Source organism: Ascaphus truei, chromosome 1, assembly GCF_040206685.1.
Source record: "Ascaphus truei isolate aAscTru1 chromosome 1, aAscTru1.hap1, whole genome shotgun sequence".
Classification (NCBI taxonomy): Eukaryota; Metazoa; Chordata; class Amphibia; order Anura; family Ascaphidae; genus Ascaphus; species Ascaphus truei.
Window position 1 is genome coordinate 398,332,599 of NC_134483.1, and position 17,304 is coordinate 398,349,902.

Sequence of the window (17,304 nt, forward strand, 5' to 3'; positions counted from 1 at the left end):
TGGGAATTGCAGATGTTGAGTCAATATTGATAAATGACAACATATCGGTGTTATGTAAATTTCCAATCAGCATAATATTCATATGATCACATTGCCTGCAAAATTGACACACCGGTGAGCTACCTTCACGTCTGCCAGACTAGATTATTCCACGCTGAAATCTAACAGCAATGAATGGTAAGACAATGTGGAACTGCAGGAATTAAAGCCACAATACCACTATCATGGTTCCCCCAACTATTGTGAATTGCACAATATATGTTTCCATTCATTTCAATGTGAAATTGTCTGATTTTCCTATTTCGATAAATACAGATGTAAAAACATTGGTTAACAGCTGTAAATACCTTCGTCGAAACATCTGTGGAACTGCCGCTAGTTCATTTCCACAGGCAGCGTTTGAGCCCTTAACTAGCTTTTCATGAAGGCAATACATAGTTCAGGGTTGGCTAACGCCAGTCCTCAACGGCCACCAACAGGTCAGGTTTTTGGGATATCCCTGCTTCAGCACAGGTGGCTCAATCAGTGGCTCAGTCATTGAGACTATATTATGTGTTAATATTAGTGTATTTTGCAGTTACACTTTTGGGTCACATTTTAATTTGTTAAACAATTATTAGCAAGGGCAGAGGAAAGGTTAAACAATATATAATGCCTTTGCTTTATTACAACACCTGCATAGTACAACGTAAGATTGGGGAATTCACTTGCAGATTCCATTTAAGCCATAATAATAGAAGATACTACAACAGTAAGATAATAGGTACATGAAGTAACCCTACAAAGTCAGCTTACATGTGAGTTAGATTTGTAAGCTGCATGAACATCCTCCTTTGAATGTTTGGAATTTCAATTCCCTCCAGGCTTCTGCAGTATACATAATTATAAAGAAAGTGTTAGTACTCGTATGACCGGCACATACTATACGGCTTCAAATAAACCTTTTCTGCACCACTGTCTAGGAATCTCAGAATGCATCAATGGGCAGTAGTTTCCCTCAATATGACCTATTCTGACCGCGAACTCCATGTGCTGCTCTTTAAAGCAGATTACCAACTTTGTTTTTATTTCCCTAGCTGTTTTGATTTGAGTTTTGATTTTATTTAAAAAGGCCCAATGCCTGCAGTAAAGTGTTCACATGACAACCCGTGCTGTTTATTCTCACAAGGCTGAACCTTTTTTTCCCCTGCAGTCTACAGAGGATCTTATCAGAAAAATATGTAATCTTCTCAGTTATTTGAAGTCGCCTAATGTCACATATTGAAAAGAGATTTGCATTTAGTAGCCATGCTAATTAAAACATTTTTTTTTTTTTAAATAAAATACACAGTTCCAAAAAATCAGTGAGCAGGGAAAAAGTAGACAGGTGCAAACAGACATCCAACTGTACAGTATTGTAAAGAAATCTTTAAAACATTACAAAAATAAGCACGCAGGGTGAACTGCCCCTTGAAGCTACAATCACGTTCTGGTACCTGAAGCAGAGGAAGAGATAAGCTTCAGTCTGGGTTTTGTTTTTACATTTGGCAATTCTAGTAAATGAGCCCTGTTCTCACTGTAATCACATAGGAGCAATGTTTCCTTTAGAGTTCCTCCTAATCTTCATGGACAACTATCACAGAAAACTTGTTATCATTTCCAATTCATACAGTGTAAATCAGGCCGCTGACAGGGGGGGAGAGCTGGCCCGGCGGCTGCGGGGGGCCCAGGCTGTGCTTCCAGCTGCTGGCTGGGCCCGGGCGACGGGCTAGTCCAGGGCTCCAGGAATTTTGTCTGCGTCCCCGAGTGTAATACTGATCATTTAAGATCAATAATGTTAGTAGTTAGTAATAATGACTACAAGTTACCAAAAAGAATATATCATTTGAGATTTTTTTTTTTAAGTGTCGTTAATCACAGACTTAATTCAGTGTACATGAGCAATGGTCAGTGGAATACTTACAGGGATTTCAGTTTAAGTAAATGATCAAACTGGTCTGCTTGTATCTTCTGGATGGGATTATAAGAAATGTTTCTGTGAAGATAACAAAGAACAAAATTGTGTATTTTATTTAATTTAAATCAATTCATAGTACAATTATTACAAAGTTTACTCTTCTCTATTGGGCAAAAACTGTTATGCACTCTAGCTCGCAGAGAATATAACATATTGGTACACCACTACACTTTCCCTTCTTCATTTGGATACTAGTAAAATACTTTTTAATTTGTATGAGTTTTTACCTTTGGAAACCTCAGAAACCTACTGTATAAGGAAAATATTATCATGGAATAGATAGGACTAAGAAAATGGTATGTGGCCTTTAGGTTTCAGTTGTGTAAATTGAATGGGCATTATTGTTTCCTGCGGCACAATATGTTGGGATATGTTGTGATATTCTGCACCAACATTATTGTTATTATTACTCCTATGGGAATTCTTCGATATTCTGATTGATCTAGAGGAATTTGGGTTCCACCCGCTCAGCCAACGTGGCAGACAGGGTGCACTAGGATAATTGGTGAATTACTAGCAATAAATATGCAATTGGGTAACTAAATCCAAATGAGAGTAAACTGAGGTGCATAGGGATAGTAACCTGAGGTGCATAGGGATAGTAACCTGAGGTGCAAAGGGATAGTAACCTGAGGTGCATAGGGATATAACATATAGAACCAACAAAAGTGGTTCAGACCCAGACCGGAAGTGCGTGTATCCCTGTCCGGTCAGATAACTGACCGTCAATGTTAAAAATAAGAATGACAACCCAACCACAGAGATAACCTCCCCCCCAAGAAACCGGGGACCTCAACCATAAGAGTAATCTCAGTGTAAATAACAAATTAATAAAATACAAACAAATCTACACTAAAAAACGGAAGATGTTGATACATGTAAATGAAATTATACAACACGAACAAAATAATGTCCCTTGACGAAAATAAGGATTGGTCAGCAATGGGTTAACAACAGACATAGCACCGGGTGAACATGAATATGTTTAAGTCCATAAAGGGAGTAATAGTTATCAGAACAGACATTGCTCAATTGCAATAAATTCTGCAATAACTAAGGATTAATACTGAAAATACTGACAGAACATAAGGTAAGGAACAAACTTGTTCCATATGAGTTTAAGCTTATTAAATAGCTTGGATTGTCTTGAAATCACAAAATCAGCAATCATGATCTCAATACAAAGAATATGACAACCAACCACCCAATATTAGTTCAGAAACATTAAAATGAACTAAAAGGCATATTATTCTGCTAAGTTTCACAAACCAAGAACACAGCAATGCTAGTATTCTGTAGGCTAGTGGAGTGGGGAGGACAATAAGAAAAAAAGAGGAATAAATGGAACAGAGATGGTATCACAAAAAGAATAGTATCACAAGCAGGATGGTATCACAAAAAATGTTTGATATCCCACTCTTTGTTAATACCTTTCGGGGATAAAACATCATGTTTCGAGTACATTTCCCTTTGATTGAGGAGTTTTAGCCTATCCCCCCCTCTTATTGGCATAGGTACATGTTCTATTCCCATAAATTTAAAGTTAGAAATATCACCTAAGTGACAGCCATTGAAATGCCTGGAGACAGCTACGATATAATTTTTTATTTATAATGGATCTAACGTGTTCCATATTCCTGTTTTTTAATGGTCTAATTGTCCTTCCCACATATCCACTGCCACACCCCATGTGAGATAATACACAACATAAGATGTGTCACAATTAATAAATGCTTGTATGTTGATTAATTTTAAGAAAAACTTTTTTTGTATGAACAGCATACTTGCACATAATGCATTTACCGCATTTAAAAAAAAACCTGGGGTTTCACTGAACCCTGAGTTATTCATCCTGATGAATATAAACTAGGGGATAAATGATGGGCAAGTGACTTAGCCCTTCTGAATGCAAAATTTGGACCACTCTCAACTATTGATCTGATGTCTGGATCCAATCTCAGTACTCTCCAATGTTTGGAAAAAATAGATTGAATCTGGGTTGCTTGTTTAAAATGTTTAGTTATAAACATAGGTGACTGTCTATTGTATCTAGATCCGGAGTCTCTCCTATTATTGGCATTCCCTGATGTTTTAAGTAGATCATCCCTGATCCTAGATTTAGCATATAGATATGCATTATCAATGTCTCTAGGAGCATAGCCTCTCGACAAAAATCTCTGTTTTAGTTCAATGGATTGTACTTCAAAAGATTCCTCACTCGAGCACAATCTCTGCAAGCGGAGAAATTGGCCTTTAGGAATCCCTCTTTTAAGGGCAGGCGGATGATTACTATCAGCAAGCATAAATGTGTTCCTGGCATTTTCCTTTCTATAGATGTCCGTCTGAATTTTACTGTTGACATCTATATATAGAATTAAATCAAGAAAATGTATAGTGTTAAGACTCTCCATTTATAAGTGAAGGTGAGATTAAGTGAATTAATATTTAAAGTGTTAATAAATAAAATAAGTGTGTCTAAATCCCCATCCCAAATAAAAACCAAAGCATCAATATAGCGTCTGTAAAAGATAATCCGGTCTCTAAATAAATTGTGATCTGAAAATAAAAAGGTGGATTCCCACATTCCCATAAATAAATTTGCATACAATGGGGCAAAAAATGTGCCCATCGCTGTACCTCTACATTGCAAGTAAAATTGTGAGTTGAAAGAAAAATAATTGTGTGTTAAAAGAAATCTAATAGAAACCATAAGAAATGTGCAAAGAGTGGTGGAAAGTGAGGATTTGCCAAGATAGTAATCTACCGCTTTGATGCCATCTTCATGGGCAATGATACTGTACAATGACATGACGTCCATTGTTACCCATCTGTATGTATTATGCCATTCAATAGATGTAATGGCATTCAAGAGATCTGTGCTGTCCCTTAAAAAAGATGGCAAGGATTTTACTATGGGCTGCAAAAAGCCATCAATGTATTTCGATAACCTATCTCGCAAAGATCCAATGCCAGCCACTATGGGGCGACCCGGAGGTGCCCCAAGTGACTTGTGGATCTTTGGGAGATGGTGAAAAATGGGAATTATCGAATATTCAATGCTCAAAAAGGCATGCTCTTTTATGTTAAGGACATATAGAAACCTACCCATGTCTAACAGTTCCTACAATTCCTTCTTATAACTTGATGTAGGATCCTTTTTTAGAGGTTTATAAGTTGTAAGATCTCCCATTAGCCTTAGGGCTTCCTTCTCGTAATCGCTTGCCGCTTGCACAACGATTGCACCACCTTTGTCCGTATTTTTTATTACCAGAGATGTATCTTTCTTTAGAATTGAAATCTGAGAGGATTCATTATCTGAAAGATTTTTAAAAGGTGGTGTGGAGAAGGTAACGCCTTTGGCTAGTAGGTTGAGATCTTGTTCAACAAGTTTTTCAAACGTTTTAATAAACATATTGTTGGAAATGTTAGGACAAAAGGCAGACTTTTTAGTTAATCCGGAATGTTCTTGCCCAAAAAAATTGAAATCAGAGAGAGTCTATCCGGCACTTTTGTTGGTTCATGAATTAAAAGCAGCAAAGAAAGAAGTCTTTTTCTCCATAGACGGAGAGAGGCAGGAAAACCCAATTGCATACACTCTCTGAATAACCTGGAGAGTGAGCTCCTTTATTTAAATGCTACACAAGTACCCTCACAGGTGTCGGGAAGTGTCCGGTGAATGCCCCTGCTTAATCAATTATTGCTCTGAGATCTTGTTCACCGAGTCAGATTGCTTCAATTTACTTACCTTGTATACACTATAGAGACACATTAGTTTTTTTGCAGTGACCGCCACTTATGACACACTAGCATTTGGTATATATATACTGTATTATACTTACTAGACTGTTTGACAATAAGATCATTTACCTATGATATGTTTTGAATTGTTAGAGTCCAAATAAATGAAGTGTCCGCCTAATAAGTAGGGCACCCCACATGTGCTTGTGTCTAGTAGTAAATGTGTCAGGATTATTTATAGACCCGCCTGCTAGGTAGTATAATGCTAGTGTAGAACTTCCGAGTTCTCATCCATTTACGGGTTTATTCACCGACAGGTGAGGCAGAGACTGTCCCCATTCATAATCCGGGGGGCTAGTGTCTCTACCTAGACGGCAATCCTATGTGTCCACCCTATGATCTATGATTGCTCCAATCAGCCATTTATTCTACAGTGGTTTCTTTCACTATTAGTATGGTGAGTTCTTAATTTGCCCCCAATCTTTTATCTTGTTTGAATGATTAAAGTTGAGTATTTACTTTAAATCAGATTAGTATCATTTTTTATTTGGGGGGTAATATTTATATCTATCAGCATCACACTGTGGTGATATCTCACATACTAGTCTGTCTTATTACCCTTACATTTAAACAAGTTAGGTTACCATCCAGGTTATTCAGAGAGTGTATGCAATTGGGTATTCCTGTCTCTCTTTGTCGGTGGAGAGAAATACTTCTTTCTTTGATTCTATATTCTGATTTATATTGGGATATGTTCTATTATCTGGGGGAACAATGCCATGGAATCCATCTGTATGGGATTAATACATTTGGTAAGCTGATAGCAAACTATTGTGATCTAATTATACATATACTGGACTTATGTTGTAAAGCAACTATATGCTGAGAAATTCTGTGTAACGGTATGCAAATGTGATGCCTGATATAATACCACTGCATTGCACAGGTTATATCATGCCACCTTAGAGTCTCCGTAGTACAGATCAGCGCTGACCCACTGAATGTGCTGTCACCTTATACTTATTGTGACCATCTGATGCCTTATACCAGGGGTGACCAACTCCAGGCCCCAAGGGCCACCAACTGGCCAGGTTTTCAGGATATCCTGGCTTCAGAACAGGTGGATCAATCAAAGACTGCACCACCTGTGCTGAAGCAGGGATATCTTAAAAACCTGACCTGTTGGTGGCCCTTGAGGACTGGAATTGGCCGCCCCTGCCTTACACACACGGTCAGACTGTGACTGTTTTGCCTTCTTTCACCAAGTTAAACAGAATCTCATTATGGTATATATGGTTATTTGGAAAGTTAATACACAATAAAATAGTGACTGAGGATGTCTCTGATAAACTGGAACATGTTGGTCACCCCAAACTCAACAATATCAGCTATAGTGGGGGTTGTTAATTCAACTGCACAAGTGGAGATTGGGGCAGTATCTCACGGAAACTCCCAGGGAAGGCAATAGATTTTTTTTGTGCCATAGTGATCAGATTGGCACTACAGCGTTTTAATCAGTAACCCCCGATCTGTCAAATAACACATTTTATTACAAATGTTTGGGTAAATAGTAATTGCCAAATAAATAAAATGAAAACATGTTCAGGACATTAAACACAAGGTATGCCAACAGTAGGAATACTGTACAAAATAAGAAACATTAAACCTTACAGTTGTGACAATTCCTTCGTGTCCCTCAGTAAAGATGGAGGAAATGCTTCAATCCTGTTATTAGCCAAGTCCCTGCCAAAATAAATATTTGTTACTACGATGAACGACAATTACTATTCTCGCAAATTGTGATACTTTTAACAGATTCAATCCTAAAAATCTATGGAGAGGGTGTTATTTAAGTGAGTTTTGAAGCACACACAGAAAGTACTAGAACTCTTACATCCAAAATGCAAATAGCATTCATGGCTTTGTCTGCAAAACCAGCTTTGAATCAAATTTTCAAGATATATGAAGAGAATCATAGCAAATCTGCTGAACCAGCCTAATAAACATAACCATCTGTAATGTTCTACATCAGCTGCAGAATATGGAATACAAATTAGGATTTCTACGCATAACCATAATAAAAATAAATTAATAACCTTGCTAAGAAAATCACTTTTACAAACTGTGACAAATACACAGGAACTTCAAAATAACGACACTAAACATCTTAACATCTGTAGATCTTTTGTAACCATCCGCTGATGTCCAGTAAAAAAGATGTTGCTATTTTACTAGTGAACAATATGTAAACTAATTTAGCATCAACACACTATTATTTCAACCTTCCTTCAGTAACCTGTAATGTAATGCAGGACATCTCCTTTTTTCCCTATCTCTGATTATTTTACAGCTTAGTTCAGTATTGCTGGCATACAGTATCATGGAAAACTTACAGCTCATGCAGTCTGTATAGGGATGAAAACGCATTCTCACTTATTGTGCTTATTTTGTTTCTCCGCATCACTCTGGAGAAAAAAAATTAAATAAAAAGTTACACACAGGTAGGGAAACAAAAAAGAAAATTAGCATTGAACTCATTTGCACCCCTCCCCCCAACCCCCCAACAACCCCCCCCCCCACCTTCAAGTACTGTTTACCTCTCAAGGAACACATAAAAATATATTCTCCATACTGGGGCAAAATGATAGGAAGATTTAGCTCAACACAGAATCCAGATGTTTAATGGTTACCAGCGACAGACACGTTCATTATTATTTTTATACCGAGCGATTAGACATCTTTGTATTTTCTTCTTTTTACGTTTTTTCCCAGGTTTATTTCACCAGATGTAGAAATGTCGGATATTTTAAAGCCATCTTCCAGAAGGCAATATTTTTTTATAATTCGCGTTTGGCATGTAATGTTCATATAATATTAATAATCTGTTTTCCTTAGACGGCGTTGTGCATATAATTGCACAAGCACGTGCCCCTGCTCCTCAGAGCTCGGTTTTGGGCCTGAGGCATAGGTAGACTGATTTGCCCAAGGTCACAAGGACAGCTGACACGGGGATTCACCGACTTCAAAGGCACTGAGCTATTTCTCCACTCCAGTATAAATTGGTGCGTGGTGTGACTGGCTGCACCACTTGTTTTAGTCTAACGCTTCTCCTTTTTACCATGGTAGTGGCATTCGCTGCTCGCAGGTTACTGCTATATTTGCTTTCATTTTCTAGACAAGCAACAAGTAAATAAAATAATGTAAAGCTGTTATATCCTGACATTAGCCATGATGCTCACTGTGAGCTGTGACACTGTTTGTTCTCTTCTTTGCCGCGGTTACACACTTATATGCTTTCTGCAGGTACCATGGCAGATATCACCTAAGCACAATGTTTACACAACATGCGTTGTAAATTCACCATATTGCATTTGCGGTCCATTCTACGTCTTTTGTATAGAAATTGGCTCTCTTTCAATAACATTATATTAGGATTTTATGGACATAAATTCATAAATTCATAAATTCACATCGAAGTTACAGGATCTCCTGCTACATGCAGCAAAATGTAAGATATCACAGTGTTTAATATCTGATGATTTCTAGATTATGGCATGAAATATGTTTTGTTAAACTCCTTCATTGCATGAGTGACACCCCAATGCAATGTGCTTTGAGTTCTTCCAGCACTTCAGGTAGTTAATGAACACAAATGTATATATACTGTAATTATATATCCTTATATGTAATATGTTCTTTCCTTATTTCGTATTCTCCATACTTTTTGTTACATTGCATTAAAAAAAAAAAAGGCTACAGTACCTCAACCAACAGCGCAAGCTACATAAGGATTTGCTTGTAGCATATTATTATATATTTTATGTCTACAATTTTGGAAAAATCAAAACACTCATGCGTAAGTGTGGCATAGGGAAAGGACTCACAGGACAGTTAAGGTACTGCAGGTGCTGAAAGTCATGTTCCCTATGTTGTGGATGTTGTTGCCTTCCAGATCTCTAAAAGAAAGCAGACAGATTAGAACATGAGACGTCATGTGAAGTGTAATGCACAAACTGGAAAAACCTTTACATTTACAGGGCTTTCTGAGGCACATATTATTTATACGTCATGAAATGATTCAAAACAAAGCTTTATATTATACAAGTACAAAGAGGGTTTATTGTTGTATAGGTAAAATTGAATGTTTCTTTGGGTATGGTTCCAGCACACATTCCTTAAATACACAACTGGTTCTAAATATTTCAATGATTATACCATGGATATGGTAATGTATAATTTGCATTGTTATTGGAAAATAAAAATGTTCAGATTTCCATTCCTGAAGCTTTACATGCTATGTTTATATTAAAGCCAACTTCTGTGGGCAGAGTTTCATTGTGTATAAAATAAAATAGATTTGCATGATTTTTAGACTAGGCATAATGTACTTACAGCCAATTTAATTTAGGCATGTGTTGACAAAGAGGTTTTTCAGGCAAACGACCAAGGGAATTGTTCAGCATTACTCTAGAAGGCAAAAAAGAAAACCCCCTGATTTTCAAGTACAGCAAGAAACGGAAATGAAGAAATATATTACTGATGTCATTTCAGAAATGTGTGGATAAAACAGGAAATACTACTTTATCATTCTAATACTGCAGCCACAATAAAGTAAGGCTCAATTCACGCCAATCCAATACACTGTCCATATTGCACTCATACTATATAATATTAAGGTACGAAGGAATGAACAGGTTTACAGCATTTCTTCACTTTTAGAACCCAAGTTCTATATGTCCTAGCGAAGCAAAGATGTGTGAAAGGGTCACGGTTTCTAGCACCCGAGCGCTAGCCATAAAGATTTAGAAATGTGACCTATTTTTGGACGAGCTTGGTAGGTGATACATTAGGTTCCAGGTTTAAGGACTAAAAATGGCAGTGCAGAAAATACAATACTTCTTAATTGCTTACATCTTGCAAGATTATATCCCGTGTTCTCAGAATGTTAGTTAATGCATCACAATCAATTAAGAACCTGTCACTATTGTCTTCTTAACACGCAAAGCAACATTCCCCTCTGTGAATGCCAGTGGAACCTGCGCTCTATGCATCCATAATTATTTACTGTCCTTGCACCAGAAGCTTTACTGTACCTTTTCCCTTTGCTGCCCTATAACCACCTAAGATCCCGTTATTGTTAGCTGTTTTTAGAGTTAGTGGATGTCTTCTTTCTCAAAAAGAGTTTGTCTCTTGTTATATCTAAGCTAAACCGCTCGGCCTAAGCTCCTGCTCTTTCTATGCATTAGAGCAGCGTGAAACTCCCACCTGTCAGAATGCTTTTCCATATACAATGCACACCACAGGACTATAGGGCTCCAACGGTTTGCCTATCTCACTTATAAACATGATTCAGTTAAAGGGACTAATTGAATACACACCCAGAGAGGCATTCAGCTCACTAGGAGTTATGGTCGATAACAAAGTGACAAAAACCCTTCACCGTACAGTAACAGAAAATAAAAACATCACTTGTGAGCACATTAACATGTCTCAGACAGGTCTGCAACCCTGCTTTTCACCATTAACTCTAGAATATAGTGCTTCCACTGCATCTAGGGATTCTGGGTAATGACATGCAAATGAGCACAGTGTCACCTTTTACTTAATTTCCATTTTAACATGGACCCTTATAAGCGTATGTCTGCAGTATCACATAGCTTTCTCATCACAGCCTTGGTTAAAGAAGTGCATAGCCAGTAAAACCTACTCACAGACAGCGATAATGGTGAAAAGCAGGTTCCAGACCTGTCAGAGACATGCTAATGTACTCACAAGGGATATTTTTATTTGCAGCTTACTATGAAGAAGTGTGTTGCTGGCTCCACTTCAACAAAAATGATCATCTCGTGGCCATGAGGAATCAAACAGTGAATCTGCCAGCTTGTAATAGTAGTTCAAATGCTCTTTGTGTTTAGATATGTACTAGTGTTGTATTCTTGGGAGTCTACTGTATATACAGTATCACAGCAATTGTGCTCTTCTTTTGTCTTTTGTGTACCAGTTTGTCCCTTGGGGAGTGTCAGTGGGAGGTGTTGGGGAGGGCATATGTGGTACATATATTGTAATGAGATGTATCAGATTTGTGCGCCATATTTTTGTATTTTGTATTCAGTTTTTAACAAAATCTGCCAAATTTAGGGCAGTGCAACATTTTGGCATCTAACAATCTGCAGAAGATACAAGGAAAGCGTTGAAAGATTTTTTAGCAACTGTGCTCCAAAACCAGAGCAGTGTGTCAGAACACACCTTTCTGTGCGTTGATACATAGATGCCACGAATACTCAGTGCTGGGTTACAGCGCAGGAATGCATTACACCTAGTAAGAATGAGAGCAAAACAAGGAACCTCCCAATCTGAAGCTTGTCATTAGATACTGTATATGCTTTATATTTTGGATGCTCGCATTACTATGGGTAGTATGCAATCTCATAATCCTTTGACAATACTCATCCCTCAGTCACACGTTTGCAAAACATGTCTGCTCTCAGATGGACCAGCGAAACTTCTCTATTGCATTTGCTGCGCTATTCGAAGGTCTTCATTGGGAAATAAAGACTGTTAAGCGCTTCACTTCTTGAACCAGGGGCGTAGCTGTAGCCCGGGCAAAGCCTCTGGGCCTGCGCTTCTGGGGGGCCCGCTCTTCCCCCGTAGAGACAGGCGGGGGGGAGATGGTATGCGGCGGCATCAGACCCCCGGCGTTAAAGGATAAGCCAGTAGAAGAATCAGCACTGGAGGCAGAGCAGGACGGCAGGGGAGGAGCATGCTCTAGCAGTCTGACCTGGAAGTTTTTCTTACTTCCGGTGTTTGCTGTTAGAACGCGCTCCTCACCTCGTGCTGACCTGCTCTTCCTTTGTCTCAAGTGCTGATTCTTCTACCGGCTTTTCCTTTAAAACCAGGGGCCTGACGCCGCTGCATACCATCTCCCCCCGCCTGTCTCCATTACCACAGGTAGGCATGGAGGAGGAGGGGGGGATCTGATGATGATGATGAGTGGGATATCTGATTATGATGATGAGCGGGACTGGGGGAGATCTGATGATGATGATTAACAGGACTGGGGGAGATCTGATGATGATGGGGACTGGGGGAGATCTGATGATGAGGGGGAGATCTGATGATGATGAATGGGACTGGGGGAGATCTGATGATGATGATGATGATGATGATGATGATGATGATGATGATGATGATGATGATGATAATGATGATGGAGGGGGCTGGGGGAAATCTGATGATGATGGAGATTGGGGGAGATCTGATGATGATGGGGACTGGGAAAGATCTGATGATGATGATGATGATGATGATGATGATGATGATGATGATGATGATGATGATGATGAACAGGACTGGGGGAGATCTGATGATGAGGGGGACTGGGGGAGATATGATGATGATGATGATGAAAGGGGCTGGGGAGATCTGATGAAGATGGGCACTGGGGGAGATCTGATGATGGGGACTGGGGGAGATCTAATGATGATGATGATGATGATGAAGGGGGCTGGGAGAGATCTGATGATGATGGGGACTGGGGGATATCTGATGATGAGGGGAACTGGGGGAGATCTGTTGATGAGGGGGACTGGGGGAGATATGATGATGATGATGATGATGATGATGATGATGATGATGATGATGATGATGATGAAAGGGGCTGGGGGAGATCTGATGAAGATGGGGACTGGGGATATCTGATGATGAGGGGGAGATCTGATGATGATGAGGGGGAGATCTGATGATGATGTGGAGAGTTCGGATGAGGGGAAAGATGAGAAGGGATGATGAGGAGGAGGGATGATAAGAGAGAGAGGATAAGGGAGAGGATGGGGAGAGGGAGAAAAAAATTGCAGTCAGTATTATCTTATATTACTATGCTGATTTATTTAAAGTGTATAGTGAATTTTACACAACATTGGAGAAAAAAATCCAATAGTATTTGAGGAAAAAAAGCTAGAGGGTGGGAACCTCTCTGTACCCATCCACAATGAGATTCAAAAGCTTTTCTAGTGGCAGATTTCTCATTAGGCCCGTTAGGTCCAGACCTAGGGTGGCAAAATTAGGGGGTAGCAAAAATTTCCGACCCCATATAGATAAGCAATCTATATTTTATATTCAATCTATATTTATATGTGAGCAGTATATTTGATTTTGAATCTACAGAATATGTTGATTTTTAATGGGGCCCTGAATTTTTTTTGCCCAGGGGCCTGCTCATTTCTAGCTACGCCACTGTCTTGAACTATAAAAAAATGATCGTAAGTGGTAAAGTGTTGCATTGCTGAGTGTAAACACTTTACTGCACATTGTGTGTGTGTGTCTGTTGCTTTGTAGTGTTAGTGTGTAAAAAGCACTTCTAGATACCTATGCAGATGGATGATAAAAATACATAATTTGAACAATGTTCCACTTATTAATATATTAACCCCTTAGTAACCCAAGTGGGCAGCTAGTCATGATCCACCCATGACTAGTTGGCCACTCTGTGATACTAAAGGCTTACTATCTTCTCATATGGGTAATATGATTTTTGTGTTGTATATGTAGGGTGTTTATGTTGTATGTTAACCCCATGGTGCATGAAGGAATTCCTTTGCAATGCATTAGAAGCCTCACGTATCAGAGGGATCAAATAATTTTCTGCCATAGGGTTTTGTCAAAAGGCCAATTACAAAGTGTGATATTGGCAACTTCTGTGCCCCATGACACACACACAATTGCATCGTTAGCTCTAATTGACAGAGTTTTTTTTATGATTTCTAGGAGTTGACACTTATTTGTATTTGCTAGTGTTTTTTTAACACGGAGTTAACCTTTTTTGGTGTATCAATACATATGTAATTCTTAGTAAATAAGATGGAATTCCAAAAATATATCGCTGTTATCCCAATATTTCATAACGCACAACTATTATGCAGCAGTACAGACAATTAGTAAATCTAGACCTCCGATGTAAACCGTTATTTAAAAACTTCAATCATTTACTGATCACATTAGAAAATCATGAATGTTTTACAAGACCATTTAATAGCTAACCATTCATCTGAAATATACATTTTTTTCAACTTACAGAAGAATGAGCGAATTCAGTCCTTGAAATGTCTGACGGGAGATGCGATTCATTTTGTTATTCTCAATTATCCTGTTGAAAATAGGATTTAAGTTAAATGCAGTAGTTGTTTGGCGGTTAGTGGCCCCTCCGTCCAGGGTTTAAGCTCACCTCACCCCACCCCACTTTTTAAAGTAGCAGGTTTTTTCATGTTCCTGTGTGGACAGACACACTGTGATCATTCTCCCTCCAGCAGAGGTAAATGAGAATGTTCACAGTTAGTGTTAGGACCTGCTTACTGGTCATGCTGAGACGTGGCTGCAGGCTTATAATACTTTGACCAAAGGGTTTAACTAAATGACCCTTATTCAAGAGACTATATATGTATTTCACTGTGTATTTCTGTCACATCGGATGTAGCATTGGGGGTTTCTGTCTTTTGTTGCATACATTTGGCCACACTCATCAGTAGCACTGCTTTTGACACACACACGCACGCACGCACGCACGCATGCACACACACACACACACACACACACACACAATGTGGTGGTTTTGTTTTTTTTTAGCTTGCTGGGATTGTGTGTTTATTAAATGCAGTAGATTCAACATTCCGAAATATTTGTCATATTTATGTCAGTCCCTACAGTACGTTGCAAACATTTTCAAGTTTTCTCTTTTTGTACTAAATAATTACAATCAACTTTATTTCTATGAAATACATATTTTTTTTTAAAGTACAATCATAATGTCAAGGCTATAAATGATGTGTTACCAATCCCTGAAGCACGGAACATAACCAGAAAGCTCTGTATTATATGCTTATTTTTTTCATTTTAAGCTGTCGGCGGCGGCCCTGATAATTAGTAGTACCACAAAATACTATCACTAATACTGGAACCACTGAAAATAAATGGCAAAGACTGGGATTTACATTTTAAAGATAGATAAAATGTAGACATACAGCCATTCCAGTCTGTGGAGATCTTCAAACACTCCTGGCTTCAGTGTGGTTATTGAATTGTGATTCAGATATCTGGAAACAATAATATACAGATGAATATAAGTGAAAGAATGACTAATTATACTGTATTCTGGATCCTGGCAAAAATGACGAGATACATGCTACTGTAATAAACATTCACACTTCAAATACAAACATAAGTAGCATTAAAATAGGTGTTAAGCTCCATGAAGAATCCATGAACTAGAATGAGTGTTTTCAATTGTAAACGTTTTATGGTGTTTTCAAGAAAGCATCATCATTTAATAGTTGTATGAAGGATAGAAGGTGTACAGGGTTTAGAGTCCTAACTAAGTCTCGTATTGAATATAATTGTTTATACCTTGGTTAGCGAAGCATTCCTGTGCATTTATTTGAATGGGCGTTTATATTTTGCTATCAAAGTTTTAATCACTCTTAAGAGGATATTGAATCGGAGGAATTCAATATAATTTTTTTTATTAGAAATTACTTTTAAAGATTGACAGCCTTTGAAGCTGGCAAGTTATGAAAGAGCAGCACAACAGTAAGGCTGGGGAGCAGAGGGGTGAAGAGGCGGGCAATGGTAAAAGAGAGGGAGAGCAATGGGCTCCTGGGAGGGAAGGCAGGAAAGGGTACAGTGTGGGGCACTAAGGCGCAAGGTACAAAGGAAGGACAGTGAATGCAGGGAGAAGTTAGGGGCAATAGGGTAAAACGAGATGATTCAGGGAACAATGGATGCTATGGGAGTGAAGAGAATGATATACAGAGGGAAGAGAGGCAGAGAATGCAGGGCTGAGCAGAGAGAGGGATAATGCGGTGGGAAAGAAACAGGAAGACAATGACGATGTACTGTATGTTCGGTTCTAGTTTTTGTAGTTTACCAAGTAGTTTTATGGGCAAGGAAAATATTTTTTCCTGGCTAGCAGAATTTAGGGATGACTAGTGCACAGTTTATTGTTCCATCACTGTTCTCGTTCACAGTCTTGGTAATAAATGCTCAAATTTTCAGATGTACATTACACGTGCTGGTATGTCCAAAGGTTGTATTATTGCACTAGTGTGTGAATCCTGTTTGCACAAAGTGCTTTTTAGTAACATAAAACAAAACTTATATTTATAACAGGTCATAAAAACCCATTGTTGGCTTCTTAAAAACTGTTCCAGAACACACACACACACACACAAACACACACACACACACACACACACACATATATACTACTGGGAAGCGCTATGTACATTAATCGTGCTATATAAATAAAGACTATATATATATATATATATATTACACATACACACACATATTGATATATTGCACAAATTTTGTCGAGTAGTACTTACAACTTTGTTAGGTTGTGGAGTCCTCTAAAAGCATACACGGACACAGTCCTAATTCTGTTATGCTGCAGGTATCTAACAAAAAAGTATAGAAATAAATGATGTGAATGAAAAGGAAATAGTTTATCAAGAAGCCTGATGCACAAATTCCTGTGGACACAAGATGGCGCTAGAACATATGGAAACGTGATGACAGTT

General features: G+C 38.4%; 1 protein-coding gene across 1 annotated transcript in view; it reads right to left on the reverse strand.

Moving 5' to 3' along the window:
* Nucleotides 1-17,304, reverse strand: part of RXFP1 (relaxin family peptide receptor 1) — a 175,522-nt gene that overhangs the window by 17,365 nt on the left and 140,853 nt on the right. Inside the window, exons 6-14 of the mRNA XM_075612495.1 lie at nucleotides 17,110-17,181; nucleotides 15,748-15,819; nucleotides 14,805-14,876; nucleotides 10,127-10,201; nucleotides 9,619-9,690; nucleotides 8,128-8,199; nucleotides 7,406-7,477; nucleotides 1,943-2,014; nucleotides 796-867 (exon numbers count right to left, since the gene is read on the reverse strand). Of these exons, the coding sequence (XP_075468610.1) occupies nucleotides 796-867; nucleotides 1,943-2,014; nucleotides 7,406-7,477; nucleotides 8,128-8,199; nucleotides 9,619-9,690; nucleotides 10,127-10,201; nucleotides 14,805-14,876; nucleotides 15,748-15,819; nucleotides 17,110-17,181 (651 nt within the window). The remainder of the gene's footprint in view (nucleotides 1-795; nucleotides 868-1,942; nucleotides 2,015-7,405; nucleotides 7,478-8,127; nucleotides 8,200-9,618; nucleotides 9,691-10,126; nucleotides 10,202-14,804; nucleotides 14,877-15,747; nucleotides 15,820-17,109; nucleotides 17,182-17,304) is intronic.